This window comes from Cydia splendana, chromosome 6, assembly GCF_910591565.1.
Source record: "Cydia splendana chromosome 6, ilCydSple1.2, whole genome shotgun sequence".
Lineage (NCBI taxonomy): Eukaryota > Metazoa > Arthropoda > Insecta > Lepidoptera > Tortricidae > Cydia > Cydia splendana.
The window spans coordinates 12,295,417-12,316,639 of NC_085965.1; the positions used below are offsets into that span (position 1 = coordinate 12,295,417).

The 21,223-nt window shown below is 36.9% G+C and overlaps 2 protein-coding genes across 3 annotated transcripts; both read left to right on the top strand.

Annotated features, from left to right (window-relative positions):
* The first annotated feature begins 26 nt into the window (after nt 1-26).
* On the top strand, nt 27-8,019 carry LOC134791450 (26S proteasome non-ATPase regulatory subunit 12). Of its 2 annotated transcripts, none has more exons than XM_063762474.1 (10): nt 27-137; nt 256-334; nt 526-642; nt 892-1,004; nt 1,562-1,790; nt 2,969-3,118; nt 3,848-4,071; nt 5,782-5,938; nt 6,610-6,773; nt 7,681-8,019. In XM_063762474.1, the coding sequence occupies exons 2-10, from the start codon at nt 275-277 to the stop codon at nt 7,820-7,822; spliced, it is 1,356 nt and encodes a 451-aa protein (XP_063618544.1). In that variant the 5' UTR covers nt 27-137; nt 256-274; the 3' UTR covers nt 7,823-8,019. The 2 variants fall into 2 exon arrangements, with proteins under 2 accessions (XP_063618544.1, XP_063618543.1); XM_063762473.1 differs by having other exon boundaries at nt 34-171.
* A 1,193-nt stretch (nt 8,020-9,212) lies between these two features.
* On the top strand, nt 9,213-20,230 carry LOC134791860 (uncharacterized). The gene is made up of 9 exons (XM_063762988.1): nt 9,213-9,479; nt 9,774-9,896; nt 10,311-10,418; nt 11,314-11,468; nt 13,617-13,772; nt 14,199-14,305; nt 15,083-15,194; nt 15,416-15,546; nt 20,043-20,230. Exons 1-9 carry the CDS (start codon nt 9,315-9,317, stop codon nt 20,204-20,206), a joined length of 1,221 nt encoding a protein of 406 aa, XP_063619058.1. The 5' UTR covers nt 9,213-9,314; the 3' UTR covers nt 20,207-20,230.
* Nucleotides 20,231-21,223: the final 993 nt, after the last annotated feature.

Below are 21,223 nucleotides of genomic sequence, written 5' to 3' on the forward strand. Positions count from 1 at the left end.
GCAACACAGCGATTTGTTAACGTCAAAATCGTCAAATACGTGAATTGTCAAGCCAAGAAGAGGATTGCAAGTCACTTTTTTGTTTCTTGGTTTATTCTCACTATCATTATAAATTAAACTTAAAATAATACAAAAGGGTGTGTGATTGAATAACATTTCTGTTATAGTTGGGTAATCATACATAACACTTATATTTGGTACCGTCTTATTGCCGTACTTGTTACCGTTTGATATACCGTAACTTTTGTTTTTCAGTTTCTATTTTCCTGAAAAAATGTCGATGAACGATGATCTTACTAGTCTTGATGCCGGAGGCAAAATAGTAAAAATGGAGGTAAGTACACATTTAAGGTTCGACCTTCATATCATAATACAGCAATATTTGTGTCCAAAAAATAGGTTATGCAGATGACGCTACAAAGAGTTAGCGCTGCCGAAGATTCAACTAATTAGGGTATTTTTATGGTATAATTGCGATAATACTCTTTTTTGAATTATCTTTTTTTAATACATTATCAATTTTAGGTGGACTATAGCACCACCTGTGATGAAAAGATCCCCTTGTGGAAATCATGGGCCTCCAAAGGAAAATTTCAAGAAGCCATCGACCAGCTGCTGGCACTGGAGAAGCAGACACGAACGGTAAGTGAAGGAAACTTGTTTATAATAAAAATATTCCTTTGTCAAAAACAAAATCAAAACATCAGTCTTCCTTTTTTATCAGCTTGGTAATGAGACGGTTTGTTTTCTTGAACACTAGTCTACAAATTCAGGGGTGTCCAAACTATGAAACCACCTAAAAGTTGTTCATATAATTTAGGGTGTATAAAGTACTCTAGGTATTGGTTACACATATTGAATGCTATTATTAAAACTTATATTTAATTTCAGGGTGCTGACATGGCTTCAACTGCCAGGATTTTAGTTGCTATAGTGCAAATTTGTTTTGAGGCTAAGAACTGGACTGCACTGAATGATCAGATTGTGCTTTTGTCTAAGAGAAGGTAATATCCATTTCATTTATTTAATATTTTATTGTCATGTGCATTAGGTGTTACAATAAAACACACATAAAACACATGTTAAATACATTCAATAATATCCTAAACAAGCCTGTTGTATCTTTTGATATAAAGTTATAATAAATTATATAATATAAGTAGTGTGCAGGGTCTATTAGCAGTTGGCTAAAAAATCTAAACTAAATTTTAATCTTTCATATTGAAAAACATTATTTAATAACAAAAGAAAGTACAAAAACAAAGATGACAGAGTTTTTTATTAGTCATTTTAATATTCAGGCAAAACTTACAAACAATATAATATCATTATCATATTGTATTTAGCATCCAATGATTTAGAAATGCATATATATGTTTGTAATAAAACAACATAAGTTGTGAATACTACTGGCTTTCACAGCAAATGTGGTTGTCCCTTAAGCATTTTCAGTGCCAAGCGTGTTTCCAATACAAAATGAACCTGACTAGCGGGTTCTTGGCACTGAAACTGTTAATATTCTTATATTGATTTTGACTGTAGGTATAAAATTATTTTTCAGATCTCAACTTAAACAGGCTGTTGTCAAAATGGTCCAAGAATGCTACACTTATGTTGACAAAACGCCAGACAAGGAGACTAAAGTCAAACTCATAGAGACCCTGCGATCCATCACCGAGGGCAAGATCTATGTGGAAGTGGAGAGAGCCAGGCTAACACACATTTTGGCTAAGATCCGGGAAGATGAGGGCAATGTGGCAGAGGCAGCCAAAATTATTCAGGAACTTCAGGTAGGATCAATACAATACACATATGGTACTCTTTTTAACAATTTTCTCTAAAAAAGAGGAAAATAACTAATGGTTTTACTACTAAAAAGGTACTTTAAGATTTCAACTAAGTATATTTTTTCTTTTTGTTATTAAATAGAGCTTCTTTGTTCCAAAAAAGAACTACCATACCGTAAAACGGGGTGAAAAGACACGATTTTCAACTTCAAGGACGATTTTCGCTAATAATCCAAATGAGAAAAGTAAAAAAATTGTTTTTTGAGTCATGGTTAGTTCTTCAATTTTGCATTTGTGAAATAAAATTTTACTTGCCCAATTCACAAAAATCAAAGAAAACTACCTGTTTTCTCCATATCCTTAAAACGGGGTCGATAGATACAAGAAAGGGGTGAATAGAAATATTAAGTTTTAGTTGTCATATGCATCGAATTTGGTCATTATTATGTTGATACTCTATTAGCAAATGGTATATATATCTGCTAAACAGCTATTTAACACAAAATTATTTTTTCGTGTCTTTTAACCCCCAAGGCGTGTCTTTTAACCCCCAAGGCGTGTCTTTACACCCCTTTGTTGTATCCAATCAACCCCTATGGCGTAACTACTCACCCCATATGCGTGTCCACTGACCCCTTTATCGCGTAAAATTGCCTGTTATTAGTTTTTTGCAAAAAAAATGCTTTATTATAGAGAAAATTTGTGATATTATTTATTATTTAGGTACTACAGATACTATATTACCAGGTTAGCTAACTTTTACTGAGTTAATGTCAAAGCATTTACCGCTAGAACAAAGTTCAGACAAAAAGTCTTTCCGTGACCACAGCTGGTGCAACTCAGCTGAAACGTCGGAATTAAAGGTAAAAACAATGAAATTATATCGCGGTAGACCCGTTTGTGTAATTAAATATAAAGTTCAGACAGGCTTAATTTCTTACCTCGGCGAGACCTTACTTTAGAGTCAAAAAAATCTTACATTTAGGCAGTTTGATTAAGTTCTTTTGGTATCAATGTAGAGAATAAATAGTCTACTATATACGCATTTCAAAAAATCTAATTTTAGAGATGTACGTTTTTAAATATAACAACTTGAAAGAAAAAGTTCACAATTTCTCTATTCACCCCGCGATTTCTGTTGACCCCGTTTTACGGTATTAAAAAAATCTTATGATTTTTAGGTGGAAACGTATGGCTCCATGGACAAGCGCGAGAAAGTAGAACTTATATTGGAACAGATGAGGCTGTGTCTTGCTATCAAGGATTACGTCCGGACACAAATTATCTCAAAGAAAATAAACACAAAGTTCTTTGAGGAAGAAAATACTCAGGTGCGTATTGTGTTATTTTCCATAACTGTGTACTAATTAAGCTTAATAATATAGAAAAAATATGAATACCAAACCATGCTGTTTAAAGTTATCTCACCATCAGCATTTGTTATATTCTATGAATCCCGAAACCCACCCAACAACCCTTTATCCATATAAGGAGCTACCCGAGGTTTTCATCGATTTTTGACAAGTTTTGAATTGTATCTCCTACTTTTGCACTACAGATATAATTATAAGGCAAACGGCTATCGGTTCTTCAATCTTTCATCTCCATTTTTGTCTACCGGATTTTGAAAAAAAAACTTACATTTTTATGATTTTTTAAACATTGTCTTAAAAACACTTTTTTCGTATCTCGATTACTGTGAAAGTTCTAACATATACGAAATCTACATATTTGGGTTCGTCTTTGACGTCACTAAAAACGTGTCTAGGGTTTTAATGTTAAACTAATTAACACAAAACTTATGGCCACAAAAACCAGTTTTTTGGCTTTGAAGTAAATATGGGATACTATATTGCTTAAAGCCATTGTTGTTAATATGATAAGCTACAAAAACACTAGAAAACTAAGGGATTCAGTTCGAAGGTCATTAGGGCATGGGATCTCCTTAAATGTACTTACCATTTAAAAAAAGAGAAGACTTACTAAGAGCTTACCGTGTGTATGTTAGAGTACTTTTAAATTTAGGGACTTTTATAAATGTTACCATTGAACATTGCCAGGAGTTAAAGGAGAAGTTCTACCGCCTGATGATCGCCGTAGACCAGCACAATGGAGCATATCTATCCGTGTGCCGGCATTTCCGGGCGCTGGGCGTTGCGGGAGGCGCGGACGCGCTCATAGGCAGTGTGGTGTTCCTTGTTCTGGCACCGTATGACAACGAGCAAGCTGATCTCACGCATCGGGTCAATGAGGACAAGGATCTTGACAAGCTGCCTGATTACAAGTACGTAGTAAACACATGTCGCCTTAAATACAAGATAAAGCCTCATTTAAAGTAAAAAACCAGTGAGCCGGACTCGCGTTCCAAGGGTTCCGTACATTACACAATTTTTAACAATGTATTTTTTTATGGGTGCGTATCGATGGCTATAAACATTTTTATTATAATATCAGTTGCAATAACGCTTATTTAGTATAATTATTAAATGATATAACAACACTTAATATATTTTCATATGATAAATATTATCATTTTATATAATGATTAATTGATCTAATAACATTTAGCATAACATTCTTGAAGTATAATGCATATTTCCTATACCGAAATTATGATATAAAGTTATTTCATCTAAAGTAGAATTGTTATAACCTGTGTTGATATAATGTATTAGATATATAATTCCACATTTACTATTACACACTACAAAAAACGATACTCTTTCTACGTATAACAAACTGCTATTTATAACTAGGTAGGTAAGGTTAAGAACAAACCCCTACACAAAACCAACCGCTACCAGAATAGTAGGTTAGGTTAAGAACTGCGACCCCTACACAAAACGAACCGCTACCAGAAAAGTAGGGTAGGTTAGGTTAGGATTGCGTCCATTACACAAACAAACCACTACCAGAATACTAGGTTAGGTTATGTTAAGAACTGCGACCCCTACACAAAACTAACCGCTACCAGAAAAGTAGGTTAGGTTAGGATTGCGTCCATTACACAAACAAACCACTACCAGAATACTAGGTTAGGTTAGGTTGGAATTGTGACCCCTATATAAAATGAAAGGAAAAAAGTTTAGATTAGGTAAAGAAAACCCAATTTGCAAAGAAAAATGTATATATATATTTTTAAATTATACATTGGTGGTTTTTTTTAGATTCAAATTGGAAGCCTCACGATAGTCACGATACTTGTTAGTATGTACGTGTTTGCTGTAAAAAAAAGTATCAGGCGTTAAACATTTACATATGTCGTCATAAAAATACCTATATTATACCGAATAATGCGTATATAATAATACTTGTATAATAAATGAGCATTATATCACATGATCGTTATAATAAATGAGTGTTATATCAAAAGATAATTATATAAAATGATATTAAACATTTTAATAATATACCAAATGTATATTATACAAAATGAGTTATTATATTTTCTGAAATTATATTAAATGTTGTTATATCTACAGAAAATATATTAATTATTTTTATATCGATCATTACACACCCTCCTTTATCTCCTAAACTACTGGGTCTAAAATTTTGAAAAAAAATACACAAAATAGTTCTTAACCTATAGATGACAGGAAAACCTATTAGAAATGTGCAGTAAAGCGTGAGTCGGACTTAATTACTTAGTTTTTGATTCGACCCCTACCGTTTTTTAAAGACATTTCATTCACGTTCCACATAAAAAAAGGGTCTGTAATGATCGATATAAAAATAATTAATATATTTTCTGTAGATATAACAACATGGGGGGGGGATGGTCAGACAGACAGACGCACGAGTGATCCTATAAGGGTTCCGTTTTTTCCTTTTGAAGTACGGAACCCTAAAAATATCTACTTACAATAATTGAGCACAAGAATAATTGCATCTATGTGTGTTGAATGTTCCTCGTGAATGTTTCATAATGTTTTTGTCTAGCTTGTGTTAGATTTACCAGTAAGATCTCTGTTATACGAATTTGTTATTTTAGGCAACTACTAGGCCTCTTCATCAACCCTGAGATCATCAAGTGGAACAGCCTGTGCCAACACTACGAGAAGGCGCTGCGAGCGACGCCCTACTTCGACTCGACCGACGAGAAGGGACAAGAACGATGGAACGACCTTAAGAACAGGGTGGTAGAACATGTAAGTTGGTTCAGTTCAGTCAGGTTTTTGTTTATTATTCAGCCCCATAAGAATCGCTACAGTTATTGACACGTTTTAGACTTGAGTAAACAATTTGTAATTATGTTTGTATTAAGCATTTCATGTTACTTCTGTATGTACACTAAGTTTATCACGAAAAATAAATGATTTATGATTTATTTATGAGTCAGTGGCATATAGAGAGTGTCAACGTCATACTGATCAGCTATTAAATACTATAAGACCAAACCCTGCAAACCGCCATGAAAATCAGTTTCATACAGTTTGGCTGATTGGATCATGTTAGGGCTTGTAGAGTTATAGGTCCGATCTACGAGATCCGACTAAAGTTTAAGCTGTGCCGGAAACACTATAAATGATTTTGGTGAGATAGTATTTAGAGTTCTCAGTATTCCTTGGGCATTTTCTACCAATAATGATAATGTTCTAAAAATTATAATAATAAGATTGATTTTTTTTGGAATAGAACATAGAACTTATAGTCTGTTAAGCCATTTCCGTCAGTAGAAAAAAAGCCGCAAATTAAAAAAAATTAGGCGCGAAGGGTTATCGTCCCATAGAAAATTTGAATTTTGCGCCTTTTTCTACTGACAAAGCTGTTTGACACATTGTTTGACATTGTAGTTTGAGAATAATCTGATTTTTTGCAGAACATTCGCATCATGTCGATGTACTATACGCGCATCTCCATGAAACGCATGAGCGAGCTGCTAGGCCTCACCGAGACCGAGACGGAGGAAGCGCTCAGCCAACTGGTCGTCAGTGCCGTCGTGAAGGCCAAGATCGACCGTCCTGCCGGGGTCGTGCATTTCAGGTAACTATCTTAGTCAACATAAGACTAGTGGAAGGCTCGCCATGAAACGTGAAAACGAGACAGCGTTACCAAGAGCGAGATGGAAGAAGCTCTCAGACAACTGGTCGTCATCAGTGCCGTCGTGAAGGCCAAGATCGACCGTCCTGCCGGGGTCGTGCACTTCAGGTAACTTTCATAATAACTATAAGACTTCAGTGACGGGGTCGCCATGAAATGTAAAGCCGAGTCACTGCCACTGTGAGGGAGATGGAAGAAGCGCTCAGCCAACTCGTGGGTTCCAGGAGGCCGAGATCGACCGTCCTGTTATAGATATTAGACTTTAATTTAATGGCACGGTCGCCATGTGGAGGGGATTTAACTCGTTGACTGTCCGTGCCCCGCATATGGGTCACGGCAAGCCTCTATTACCAAGCCGTAAGGTTAACAATTCAGATTGGGACAGTGAACGTGTTAAAATAACGCAATTATACACCAGGCTTATTTTTTCTTAAAATGCTTATCTTTAATATTCTCGTAAAAGAATACATTTAATTTTATTACTAGAGCCGTTATAAAGAAAATATAGTCAGTATCAAATAAATACTGACTGCCATCCTGGCCAAACATGTAGGTATATCGTTACACACCTTTGTTACCAAAGAAATAAGGATGAGTTTCGATTTATCTGGCCACTTTGACCGCCACTATAAGTTTGATGCCAACTGCACTCATTGTTCAAAATTCAAAGGCGTCAGAGAAAAAAATACTGGCTGATTTTTAGAAGTAGAGTGTGCGGAAAGAGAAGAGTCGTGGAATGTATGGCGCCCAATACATTCTACGACTCTTATTTTTCCACACAGACTCTATTGCGCCAATTATGTTGAACGTGTTGAAACGTTCGGGGATTTCAAGCCTAACCTTGTTCCAGCTTGAACATGAACGCGTCGGACCGGCTCAACGAGTGGTCGAACAACCTCAACACGCTCATGCAGCTTGTCAACAAAACCACGCATCTCATCAACAAGGAGGAGTGCGTGCACAAACATTTGCTCGCCACGGCTGTCGAGTAATACGAGTACTTACCTAATGTGAAATTAACAATAATTCTCTCTTCCATAATTAAAGTATCAAATTTTGAGGCAGTCGCCCCCCTATCGTCGTTAGCGAGAAGCAAGTAGTTTTGTTGGCGTTATTTTTATTTGCGGGCTAGAGTTTTCTTGTAGAAAGGATGATATGTGCATCTCTTTCATTCAATTTACATATACAAGTACGTTCCTTAAACGACAGAACACTCTGTCGCTGATCGCTAGTCCTCCACTGCCCGGATAGTTGCAAAAGTTATTCGACTTTTTGGATGAAAAGATGGATTAACCCTTTACCAGGCTGACAGTTCAAAAATGACAATTGAATATCAGCCTTAGTCATCGAAAATAGAACACATGTTTGAAGTGCCGTATGTGGGAAATATATATCCCTTAGCCTGGTAAAGGGTTAAATACAGAGTGCTTGCATAAAAAACTGGACGCCGTCCGAGTATCCGACTTTATTTCCGGTAGACTGCTTGCGGTCTGCTAGATTCGCCCTCGAAAATAAGCTGTTGTTTTTAACCTAACCTAACTCTTATTATCATACGTTAAAGACTAATTTTGTTCATAAATCGAGTAAAAATTTGAGAAGGAGAATTATTGTTCGGGTGAAATATTTTATTCATCAGTATACATTATGGCTCGTTGTTAAGAAGCCAAGACTTTAATAAACGATAAAAAAATATATGCACCTTTGCATTTGTTCCGTAGAAATAAATTGGCTTTTAATATAGAATTTGACCTATTACTACTATTTTCTTATAAACGATAAAAAAATATATGCACCTTTGCATTTGTTCCATAGAAATAAATTGGCTTTTAATATAGAATTTGACCTATTACTACTATTTTCTTCGATGTAATAATTGCCTTTAAACTTTTATTCAAGTTTTAATAATTTTAATTTCTGGTCAACAGTGAATTCTAATATATGTCTGTCTGGTACTGAAACTTTATCTTTACTTACCTTATTTCTGTAAGTCTAGTTAATAAATACGAATTGATATAAAATAATCGCATTTTAATTATTTGTTCCTTAGGCGCTTACCACACTGGATCCGATTCGCACATCGCTCCGATGTTTGAGCGAGACCACGTTACGCGCGTATTATAGCAACATCCCGCTCGCACATCAGAGCGACGTGTTAATACCGGACCCTAGTCCTAATACTTACCTATACTTAGACAGTTTAGAGAAATTACATTGGTTACTCATCGTCTACATCTACTTATTTTGTTAAAAAGTAAGTACATTTATTATAGTACATTTATTTTGTTAAAAAGTAAGATAAATAAATGCAATCAGTTGCGATTAAAAAAAAGCTACTGCTTAGCTACAGATATATACTGATAATTACACTAATGAAATATCACGATATCCCTGATAAGATATGTATTGTACGGATCTTTCATTATCATCATTTGGCAATCGTTAGCCACTTGATTAGGTCGTCTAGCATAACACAAATTTACTAAAATGTTAACTTTAGTAATTTCTTTGATAGTTCCGCTATCCTTAGTATTAATATTTAGATTTATAAATGCAGAGCGGAAACCAGCGATATTCGGAGTTTACCAGCAAAGGAACAAGACTTACTTTTTGAAATTTATTGTTATGTACCTATTTTTAAGGAGTAGACAGGTAAGTTATGAATTTTAGTATTTTCCTAATCATTACAGAAACAATCGAGAAAAATGTAACGCGAGTCACGATTTAATTGCGTGTTTTTTTTATACATGCAATTTTAAGTATATAGATACAATATATCCTGGAATGTAAAGTAACATTTATCTAAACATAAATTGACACATAAATTTGCATCATGAATTTTAAAAAGAATACGCTGACCGGAAACCGCTGTTTTCCCGGCCCGTTTAAGTAACGTACTTATTGTTACAACTTCTTCAATAACTTTCATTGAATTGAATGTCCTAGTTAATCAGACACCTGAGAAGATTGCGCGCCGTGGACGTTGGTCGAAGCGACGATGGAACCATCAAACCACACGAACAAGACGAGCCTCTGGAGAAGAAATACAATCTAGGAGATTATCCACTGGTAAAGTGTCTTCTATATGCGAGAGGACACTGAGTTACACAGGTTTTTACCTAGCTCAGAAGACAGGGACTTCAACACCCATATTATGTACTTACTGGTTTTTGCCAACTTTTTTTTTTACATCAGGCACGCGAAACGCACAGTCGCCATCAGATAAGTCGGAGCGGCCAACAAGATGGTCAAAAATATCTGAACGTGGAGTTTAACGTCTTGATAATAGAGCCTCTATTCAAATATTTGGAACACCTTGGCCTTGGCATTTTTTTCTATTCGTATTGGCATTTTGCCCACCTCTCCGTTTTTCGTTTTGTTCTCGCCTACAAGCCTTACCCAATTACGCTTTGATATCTACCTACGTTTTCGAAACCATATTGTTATGTAATAATAATAATTATTATTAAGTATTATTTGTAGGCCGTGGATGCAGTATATTTCAACGGAATGTCAAAGGAAGGAGCTGCTCTCATCTGCGGTCTGGCACGCAGGGCTCACCACGATGTCGATACATTTATGTACTTGAAAGTGAGTTATTACTTTCTTATTGTAACATTATACATCCTAAGGGCTGATTTAGACGGCGCGCGAAGTCGCATGCGATTTTAGTTACATTGTTGACTGTTGGTTACGTCCATTTCAACCGACCGAACCCAAAACCCGCAATTAAGCTTAGAATAAATTTAAAAGTGAGTTCAAGTCTCACCCGAGACAGTAATTTTTCCACTTTTAAATTTATTCTAAGCTTAATAGCATCGTTCGCAGACGTTTCTGATTGCTAAAAATTAAAACCCGCAATGTAATGAAACTCTCATGCAAGTTCTCGCATCGTCTAAATGAGCCCTAAGTTTATTGGAATTAAACAGTCGAGTAACCGAACCGGCGTCTTCAGATTGCACGACTCGTCGTCATTCATTAGGTAGTTACCATTTCATGGCCATTCGATCACCAATCACCCCACTATTCAGAACCATTATATAGGTACCTACTGTTAGATGTTCATGTATACCTTCGTTTTATCAAGAAAAACTACGTTTTACTATTGCACCATATTGTCTCTTATGCTGTACACGTTCGTCGAGAGACCCCGAAACAGGACGAGAACGAGTGTGTACATGCTGCTACCTTCTCGTCTCGCTCTTCCTTGTCTCATCTCGCGGTTCTCCGAATGGATCGGAGCGGTGCCGAGACTTGGCGAGAGGCTCTCGACGAGTGTGTACAGCCGACAAAAACGATTGCACCATATTATATTGTCTCTTATGCGGGCTGTAGGTACACACTCGTCGAGAGACCTCGAAACAGACCCAGAACGAGTGTGTAAATGCTGCTCCCTTCTCGTCTCGCGGTTCTCCAAATGGATCGGAGCGTTGCCGAGACTCTCGACGAGTGTGCAGTCGACATTATACATATAATTTATCTACAGGTAGACGGAGAAGAATTGCTACTCACACCTAATCTCCCCGACACTCGTGCAACTCAAACCGCAGTGGAACAGGGTCAATACAAGTCTGGGGGACTCTCCATTGTTAATTTCATACCTATGCGAACCTGGGAGGTGACCTATAGCGGCGAGATGAAGTAAGATATTTTTATTAAGTACTTTTTTAGGATTCCGTACCCAAAGGGTAAAAACGGGACCCTACTATTACTAAGACTCGGTGGGCGAGTCGCACTTGTACGGTTTTTATTAAGCACTACCTACTCTAGACTTTTTGAGTTAACCGTTAGCGTCATTCTAGTTTACTGATGTCAGCTGATGTCAATAAAAACTAATTTATCGAACGAGCGAGCGAAGCGAAGCGAAGTTCTTACATTCGACTTGGATCACGCGGCTGGCTAGCGGCACGTCCCGGCATTTCGATGTTTTTAAGCTGAACTGTCAGAAGATAGTTTGATACTCAAGAACTTAAGTAAATTTGTTCTAATTTAAATGAAATTGAATAAACGTGTAGTCGAGGGCATTATATTTTAGTCATTAAATTATGAGCAGGCTCGATCAAGGGATTATTGAGCTAGAAGAGCTTAGAAGGCCAAAAAGCTGTTTGTGAGAGGTCTTGCTATTCTGGTCATTTTATTTGCAAAAAACATGGTCGAATTTAGTATCAAATGAAAGTGCTCGGTTTGCACTTTTATAATATCGATTTTAAATTTACCATTTTAAAATAATTACCAAGATAAAAATAAATAATATAAACATAATATAGGTATTTGACATTTGACAGGAAATATTTCGGCTTAGCACAGATTATTTTAATCTCTATGACTCTATGATGACTTAAATCCAGGGGAGGGACAGTCGCATTATAAAGCACTTTATTCGAAAAAATAGCGACATCTATATTACTTAACGCTAAACTTTTTTTTTTTTAATATGGTTTCACTTAATGTCGTCAGAACGTCTTAAAAGTCTTGTATCCAGGGCATGGATCAAACAAAAAAACATCTGTTGAACAGATTATTTATGGCCATCGTTGCCATGGAGGCGATTGTCACAAAAAAACAACTTTGTCAAATAAAACTCAAAATATTATAATATAACACCCCATTTATTGTCTGTACTACGACATAATTCAGATAAATAAAAATACTTTCAGTTTTACAATGTCAAAAGAAACAAAGTTTTCATACGCCATCACAGTTGCTGAGAACTTTATTACCCAAAAATTTAGAAAAATATTTGGCGGGTAGATTCACAACTTGCTGCGTGTAATTGTGTTTCGTGGTCAATTGTGTGTTATTCCAGCCGTGTATGATAGGTAATTTATTTACATCAACAGTCAAGTTAAAAGTACCTAATCTGATTTCGTGTATTAGTAAATATCCTGAAGCCTTTCTTCAAAGTCAAAGTTTTTTACGTTCGCAATTCGCAACATACTTAGACGCTATTTATGCCCCTCCCCCCCTGATATTGACGTTGATATTTCTGGTTAAGAATTACAGATGGCACTTCAAAATGGATGCAAAAAAGTTCCACGAGAGGGCTCTCTTTGTCCTATTTATTATACATACTACTCTTTGCTTAAATCTATCAGTCAAGGGCTCCACAGACCTTGCAATAAATCCAGGCGATCCATTCAATCCATTGCTGCCTATAGTGCGACATAATAAAATAGTAGAAATTAAATAAAATGGAACTCAAAAATTTCCATACTAAATTGTTGCCATGTGTAAGCATTTTACATGCATTTTACGTCAACAATGTGACAGTTACGTAGAAAGTGGTGCCCTCATTTATTTTCTACTATAGTTGATCAAGCAGATTTGAAGCAGTAGAAAAAGGCGGCAAATTTGAAAACCGTAGGCGGGAAGGAATATCGTCCCATGGAAAATTTGAATTTCGCGCCTTTTTCTACTGACAACATTTGCTTGACCAACTACATTTTATATCGCACTATACGAGTACCTAAGTAGGTGCAACAAAGTCATTCGCTCTATAATATTTTTTGGTTAACTGCGAGTTCTCAGTTCGCGGCGAACTACTAGTTATATAACACGTTTCCTCAGCTTAAACAATGGAAATGTTTGTATATTTATTTAAACGACAACTTAAAAAAAAAATTGTTCTCGTAAAATCGTTAACACCCTTTGAACACCACGCCTATCGTGCGCGGCGCGGCATCGTGGACCTTATCTGAATGCACGATTTGATATTGGGCTGTAGCGGTTAAAATGTCTCGAAGCCCTAATTTTGGAACGAATTAGTCTTAATTAATACATTTTTTCCAGAACCAAGGACGGCAAGAAGATGGACGTCGAATTAAGCGTAACATGGAGCGCCCACTTCGGCCACTTCAACTATGACACCCATATGGCACCACTCAGTATGGCTAGCGACATGGCTCGCGAGGCTTGGTCCGCCGACTATTTCAAATTACTTAAAAAGTAAGTTTCACTATTACCTTAATTTGCCCACACTGTTAACTGTACATCGGTGGACTTTATGCCTTATGTAATAAGGTCCACCTATGTACAGTTAGGAGTGTTACTGGGATCTAATGCTACTCTATTAAATTTGTGAAAGTGTCATACCTAGGTATATCAACTTTCAACCCAGAGGGACAATTAACCTTCTCCAGTCGAATTAAATACCCAGCCTTTGCATGTACAGTGAGCAAAACCATTAGCTTACTACACCTGCATACATGTTTTTGTATACTTTGCATGCAGAGATGCTAAGCTAATAACTTTGCGGCTTAATGTACTTACTGTTCGTTTCGGAGCACTACTTACAATATTAAGTAAAAACCCAGTAAAAAAGACCTTAATACATACATATACATACATAACGTAATCTATTTTTCATTTCAGGTTCCATCAAACTCACTATGAGCAGATGGGCCACCTACTAGGCACTGTGACCATCAACGGCGTCACAACGGATATAAACATGCCGTGCGTCAGAGATCATAGCTTCGGTAAGTTCATACTAGTGGCATTGTGAGATGTAGATCTCGCGATAAGCTTAAAAAATGTAAAAAATAGAAAAATACTTACTCCGTTGAGCCATTATCACAGCGAACACACTTATAGTGCCATATACCCTACTGGCGCCCCTTTATGCCAATATCCGCCATTTTAGATTTTTTTCAAAAACCAAACTACTGAAAAGTTATCTTTAACTACCGAACGTGCTCACAAAATTTCACGAAAATCGGTTAAAAATGCGACCTGCAGAGATCAACAAAGACGGAGATCTTCACTAGCGCTCGGTCAACAAGGCAATAATAATAAATAAGTTCTAGTAAGGTATACGTACCTACGTACCTTACACATCTCACTGCTGGGTTCTTATAGCCCATCCAAATGCTCAATAACTTTTCTGAATATGTAGGTATTAAAGTCGCTTTAAATCCGTAGTTCACGTACCTAGCTACTTCTCACCTATGAGAGAAAGCCAAGCCAAGTGAAGAACCTATATGTACCCAATATGAGAATGGATGATGGGTGACGATGGTCGAAATTTCGTTATCTGCCTCTATCGCTCTTGCATATTCTACTGATAGAAAGGCAGATAAAGAAATGACGTTTTGATTTTTCACGGTTGGCCCTCTGACCAACTCGTGTTTGCGTATGCTATTGGTTTTAATTTCGTATGAGACTTACAAATGGCATATTGACGAATGCAACCACTGTATACAATCTCGACACAACGTAGGTATACGTACCTAATGTTTTTTTTTATTAAATTTCAGGAAACTATCGTGATTGGCGCAATTTCCACAGATACGTTCTTCACTTTTTGTATCTCGAGAACGGAGATTGTCTAGCTGTTGGTTGCGTTTCAAAACCCGCTATCTTCTCCCAGTGAGTATGAAAAGTGTTTAGAGTCTTTGCGGAAAGAAAAGAGTCGAAAAATATATGGGCTCCCGTACATCCCACGACTCTTCTCTTTCCGCACAGACTCTTCCTCTCATATAACACATATTTAATTACACAATAGGCATCCAATTCAATTTCTACAGCACTTTGTCCTTGTCGCAATGACACTGGAGTTGGAATGATAAGGGAGTTTGCCTTTTTTTCAGTCTCACTGTTGGCTATTTGTGCCGAAAGGCCGATCAGAGAATATTTCCCGTGAAGTCCACCGATTTTAAACTATACCAACACGGAGAGAACGGAATATTGCCAAAGGATTACGGATTCAGTTTTAAAGCAGGTAAAAGCAAATTGATTTAAATTTAGTGTTTTTACTAAAGATTTGTTGATTCTATAAGATGTGTAAGGGTGGTATTCCACTTGTGCAGGAACTTTGGCCAATGTCCAATTAATTGCGTCTCACATTTTTTAAGCAAAATGTAAGACACAGATACACATTGGGCAAAATTCTTGGACAAGTGTGGAATTACCACCCTAAGAAAAAATCTAAGGTGAAAAGTTATATGTAGGTACCACAACACACCAGGCCCAAATTTTATTCAACTGTGTCTAGAGTCCCATGCATGCATAAGAGGGCGCATGCATTCAGTAACAATTATCACTAATGGGCGGACGACGGATGCAATATACCTACGTCTTATTTCAATCAAATTACGTATATCGTTTGACATGATTGACGTATAATTGCATCCGTCGTCCGCCCATTAATTATCATAATTACACCATATTATGTACCTAATTTGCCCATTAATGTAACATTATGTTATGTTATAAAAAGCAAATAAAACTTTTGGTTTACTAATGTGTTGCAGAAAGATTTTTGACATATTTTTGTATTGCATAATGTTACTTGGCAGAAATGTCGTTTGGCAGAATTACCTTTCCCATATATCATTTAGCATACAATCATTTCGCAGAGTTTTAAAATCCAGAACCATATTTTGGCATACTGTTGATGATCATTAATAGTCTTTTAAACGAGTATTAATTTCTCAGATAAATGTATTGCATAATATTTAGGTAGCATAAAGTTATCAAGATGCATTAAAGTTAATCAGATGAATTACTTCAATCACTAGCATTATTGTACTAATAATATACAGGGTGGAAAGGCACGACGATCCTTTCCGGAAATGGGAGATAGTTTAGCCTAAGCTCTATATTTTCTCCATAGAAACTATGTTAATATGGGCAACCGTTTATAAATTATGGCCTTTTAAACATCCATGCAAAAAACTACTTTGTTCTAACCCTAACAGGTGACAGGGTCAATGAACTTACTTGTAAACAATCAGTATACGACAGGAAATTATGCTAATTTGTTGCCATCTAACCATTTTTAGGTCTGCTTACAACACGGTAAGAATCGTTGCAGGATTTTCGATTTTTTAGTGGTTCCACTTGTTCAATACTTGAATGAAGTAGTTATGTTATTCCTTAATATTAATAATACTAACCACAACATTGATTACAACGACAGTTCAAATGGTGACATTGACAACCACTCAAAAGTACGCAATCGTCTTATAAATATCTCTGGTTTCCTTGACTGATAAAAAGGTTTTAGTTTCTTAACACGTTTCACAAAATTATTTTCGAATAAATAGAAACTATCTAAAATAAATAAAAAATAAGAGTCAAACATTATAAGTATTTAGGAAGCTCTCTTAACGAAGAATGGGACCCACGGAAGGAGATACGTACAAGAATAGAGATAGCAAGAAGCACATTCATGAAAATGAACAAGCTATTCACCAACAAAGACATAAACCTGAAACTCAGATGGAGAATGGTTAAATGTTACGTGTTATCTGTATTTATGTATGGCGTCGAAGGCTGGACCATAAACCGAACCATAGAGGCAAAAATAAACGCTTTTGAAATGTGGCTCTACCGAAGAATGCTGAAAATATCATGGAGAGATCGAATAACCAATGTAGAAGTTTTGCAAAGAATGAAGAAAAAATTAGAACTTTTGGAAACAGTAAAGAAAAGAAAAATCTCATATTTTGGACATAATACCGTAACAATAAATATCAAATTTTAAGGAAAATAATAGAAGGCAAATTAGAGGGCAAAAGAGGTAGAGGAAGAAGGAAGCTAGCCTGGATGGATAATATTAAAAGCTGGACTCATATTAATGACGCTGCCAATCTGAGCAGAATGGCACAGGATAGGAATAAGTTCCGAGAGATGGTCGCCGACGTCCGATGAGGACATGGCACAACAAGAAGAAGAAGATCTAAAATAATAATAAAATTTTTTTTTTATTATAAGTAGGTTGTGTTTGATGCACCAAATGTAGGTACATGCAAAACAGAACATTAGAATAAATCAAGAATAAATACTCTTCAATACCAAACTAACAAACCTTCTTGCGTGGTAGGAAATAGACAAGACGTCATCAGACGTCAAACAAACATCAGTTTGAAATTAAATTTTTATTGAACTTTACTTATTTAATGTCATATTTTTCAAATAAAAATGCCGTTGTTAGATGCTCTTGGCTATTTAAATTTGTGGGGCTGTGTAAAAGATATGGTGTACCAAACGGAATGTGAAACTGCGGACGAAATGAGACAAAGGCTAATTGGTGCTTTCTGCGGAGGAAAAATGACGAAGAGCATACACTATCGCATGTGCATCGACATACTCGGGCACGGGCTGCGGCGGCCTTGTAAGACACGGAGGTACATTTGAACACCGTATGTGAAGAGAAGATAGTGTTAAATATTGGCAAAAAATAATTATCTAAGAAAGTAATAAAATTGTTTATAATATTTTTGCATTCATTTGATTTATTTGACATTTATGCGACATTCATACATCATTGCGATTCTGTCAACGATCGGAAAAAAGTGTAAAGTCCCGAGCTTTCCCGACGGAGATCCTTGATCTATAGCCGTGATGTGCACATGCTATAGGGTTGTCACCACAGTTAAAAAGTAGTAAATTTGCTATTTTTATTTTTTACTCAATTAACGATTCTTACCATTACCAATCGTCTCTGTATCACTTAAACGACCTAATACTTCCGGGAAGGATCGTCGTGCCTTTCCACCCTGTATATTGCATTGTTGTAATAATAATTTTGTACTTTGAAAAATTGTTTTTATGTAATTTGAGGACTTTCAATTTATTCTCTTTAGCGAAGTGGTAACATACCGACGGACAGAGTTATGATGGAATTGCTGTTTACTAGTTTTTAAAGTGTTTATGGTGTATATGTATATGGTAAAAGAATCAGTAAGTATAAAGTCTGTCGGGTAGTAAAATACTATTATAAAAAAATTGCTCCATTTATTTATAATAGCCAGTACTTATATGATCTGTGGCCAGTACGTATATCAATATTATTATGCGTATATTAATATTATTATTTGTACTCCATTTCGGGTTTCACGGGCCTATAAATCCCGGTCTTTTGATAGGCTTGCGTGGGGATATAGATCCAACACGTAGAGGCCCCTTGGAGAGCTTTAATGTCATGTAGAACGCCTGCTGAAACCCGTTCACAGGCGCAACAATAGACACCCATGAACCGGTCGCAGCAGGCATTGGGACTATTGTAGAAAAAGTGAACAGTATACCGGTCTATGGATTGAAGTTTGAGTGGACAATGAGACTGGGCTATTGTAAAGAGGTCCGGACACCTGCCATAACAATGTTAACACCGTCATCGAGGCAGGCGGTGACTCGCCGCTGACTAGATGGGCCCCTGAAACTGCCGTCGTAAAGACGACCAGGAGCAACATCGGTGTGAGCGGCTCAGGGGTGTCGAGAGGTGTGCGCCGCTTTCTACCCAGTGGCTGTTACCAGCCACTGTGCCAACTCGCGTCTTATGCATCTTTCACTTCCACCCCTGGAGCATATAGCTCTAGCGACTCCTCTCTGGACGGCCAATGAAGGCAAGCCAGAGCTGAGAGTCCTGCGGGTCCCCTTGGGGTCCACTCCGACCGACGAAGACACGCCGGAGACGGAGACCCTGACCGACTCTCGGGAGCACTCGGGTCCGTGGGGTCGTTACTCCCCAACAGCTCGCCACAAGCTGCCCTGCGGGCATATTATTATTATTGTTATGCTCTAACCTAATCAATTCTTCTGGCAGTTGTTCGTTTTTGTAGAAGGTCACAGCTCTAACCTAACCTAACCCACTTTTCTGGTGGCCGTTCGTTTTGTATGAGGTCGCAGTTCTAACCTAACCTAACTCACTTTTCTGGTGGCCGTTCGTTTTGTATGAGGTCGCAGTTCTAACCTAACCTAACCCACTTTTCTGGGAGCCGTTCGTTTTATACAGGAGGCCGCAGTTACAACCTAACATAATCTTCTTATCTGGCACAGGTCCAATTTTGTTTGGGGGTCACAGTTCTTACTTAACGTAATCCACTTTTCTGCAAGTAGAAAAACATTATTCCATAATGAAAGTATGCTGCAGGATGATTATGGTACATAAAATTATGCTAAACCAAAGTCTGCAAAAATAATCTTCTGCTAAATAATATGCTGCAAAATGTATTGTATGCTTAGTAATAATAATGCAAAGTAATATTTATGCCTAATTATCATTCTACTAAAAGTGTTTCTGCGATACATGTTATGCGAAGTGTATTTCTGACAAACAATATTATGCCACAAGAGGGGAACCCAAAACTTTTAAATAGTCATTTGGCTACTATGTCATGACTTCACGAGGATGTAAATTCCAAATTTTAATACACCTAAATATAAAAATAACCTATCCATTGTAGATTTTAATTTATTCTACTATACTTTCAGGATGTGAACAGTACGTAGTCAAAGTGTTAGTGAACGAGGAGGATTCATTCTTCATAGGCAAAGACCGGGAAGCGAAGTTCTATGAGCGCTGGTGCACCGTGGAAGTAAATGGCGTTAAAGGCTGGGGCTGCGCTGAGTGGCAGTATAATAATACTCGCAAGTGAGATTTGTACAATTAAAATTTAGTAGGTACTAGGTAATAAAACATATTCTTGTTTGCTATATTTTTGTCTTTTTAGTGGCCCTCTGGTGGGCAAACGCCTTCCCTCTTTTACTCCATTCAGCCCTGTCGGTTGTCATTTATATTCTATGTGGAACACGCCCAAGCCCACTCGCCATATCCGTTTTGGTCTCGTTGATCTTTTGATCCTGTTATACATATACGAGTATACTACATGAGAACAAGTCCAAATCTTATCGCTTCGAGCTCCATCAGGGAGCTCGGCTGTCTTTAAGCTACTAATAGTTACCACCTTGGCTCAGGCGCGGATCCACCGTTGTGGGCACGGTGGGCATGCCCACAACCCTGATAGGGTGCCCTGTTGATTCCCCGAGTAGAATTACACCGATTTTTGTTTCGCAGACGCCTTGGCAGAGAAACATTTGGCAGAATTTCATTAGTTATACGCAGAGTAGTCAGTTAATCGATACCTACGTAGATTTACTTTTCGTAGAGTGATCGTTTGGTGAACGTCAAAATTGCCCGAGTAAATTAACCATTGGCCGAAACACGTTACGGTGCCTTAAATAGAACTCCTACTTAGTTAAATAGAACTCCTAGCTGTCATAAGTATTTATATCAGCTGACAACTCAAATTATTTGTGATACAGAATAAACAGCAATTTTTTAAATTGTTAAATTATGGAGTCTTAAATTTATACATTCAGAAATTTTTGTACAATTTCTTAAAATAATTCCTGCTTTTAACTGTCTGTCATAGGAGTTTTAGAGCGCATGGGTATGGAAAGGGCTCCATAGACCTTACAAAAAATCGTATGTCATATTTGGTAAACTTTTGGACTTGATATTGTCTCCAGGGTCTACAAAGACCTCGTAATCATCGTTTAGTACGCAAAGCTTTAGACGAATAAAGCTTGATTTTTCGTTAGTCAGGGTGTCCATAGGTACACTACTCTACCTCCTTTTTATGAACCATATACTATTTAGTATTTAGGTATCA

Bases quoted from the DNA above. Each gene is read 5' to 3' on its own strand.
- LOC134791860 (XM_063762988.1), top strand. From the start codon at position 9,315: ATGTTAACTTTAGTAATTTCTTTGATAGTTCCGCTATCCTTAGTATTA. The intron at 9,480-9,773 runs GTAAGTTATGAA...TGAATGTCCTAG, and splicing joins TATTTTTAAGGAGTAGACAG to TTAATCAGACACCTGAGAAG. The intron at 9,897-10,310 runs GTAAAGTGTCTT...TATTATTTGTAG, and splicing joins ATCTAGGAGATTATCCACTG to GCCGTGGATGCAGTATATTT.
- LOC134791450 (XM_063762474.1), top strand. From the start codon at position 275: ATGTCGATGAACGATGATCTTACTAGTCTTGATGCCGGAGGCAAAATA. The intron at 4,072-5,781 runs GTACGTAGTAAA...TTGTTATTTTAG, and splicing joins GACAAGCTGCCTGATTACAA to GCAACTACTAGGCCTCTTCA. The intron at 5,939-6,609 runs GTAAGTTGGTTC...GATTTTTTGCAG, and splicing joins AGAACAGGGTGGTAGAACAT to AACATTCGCATCATGTCGAT.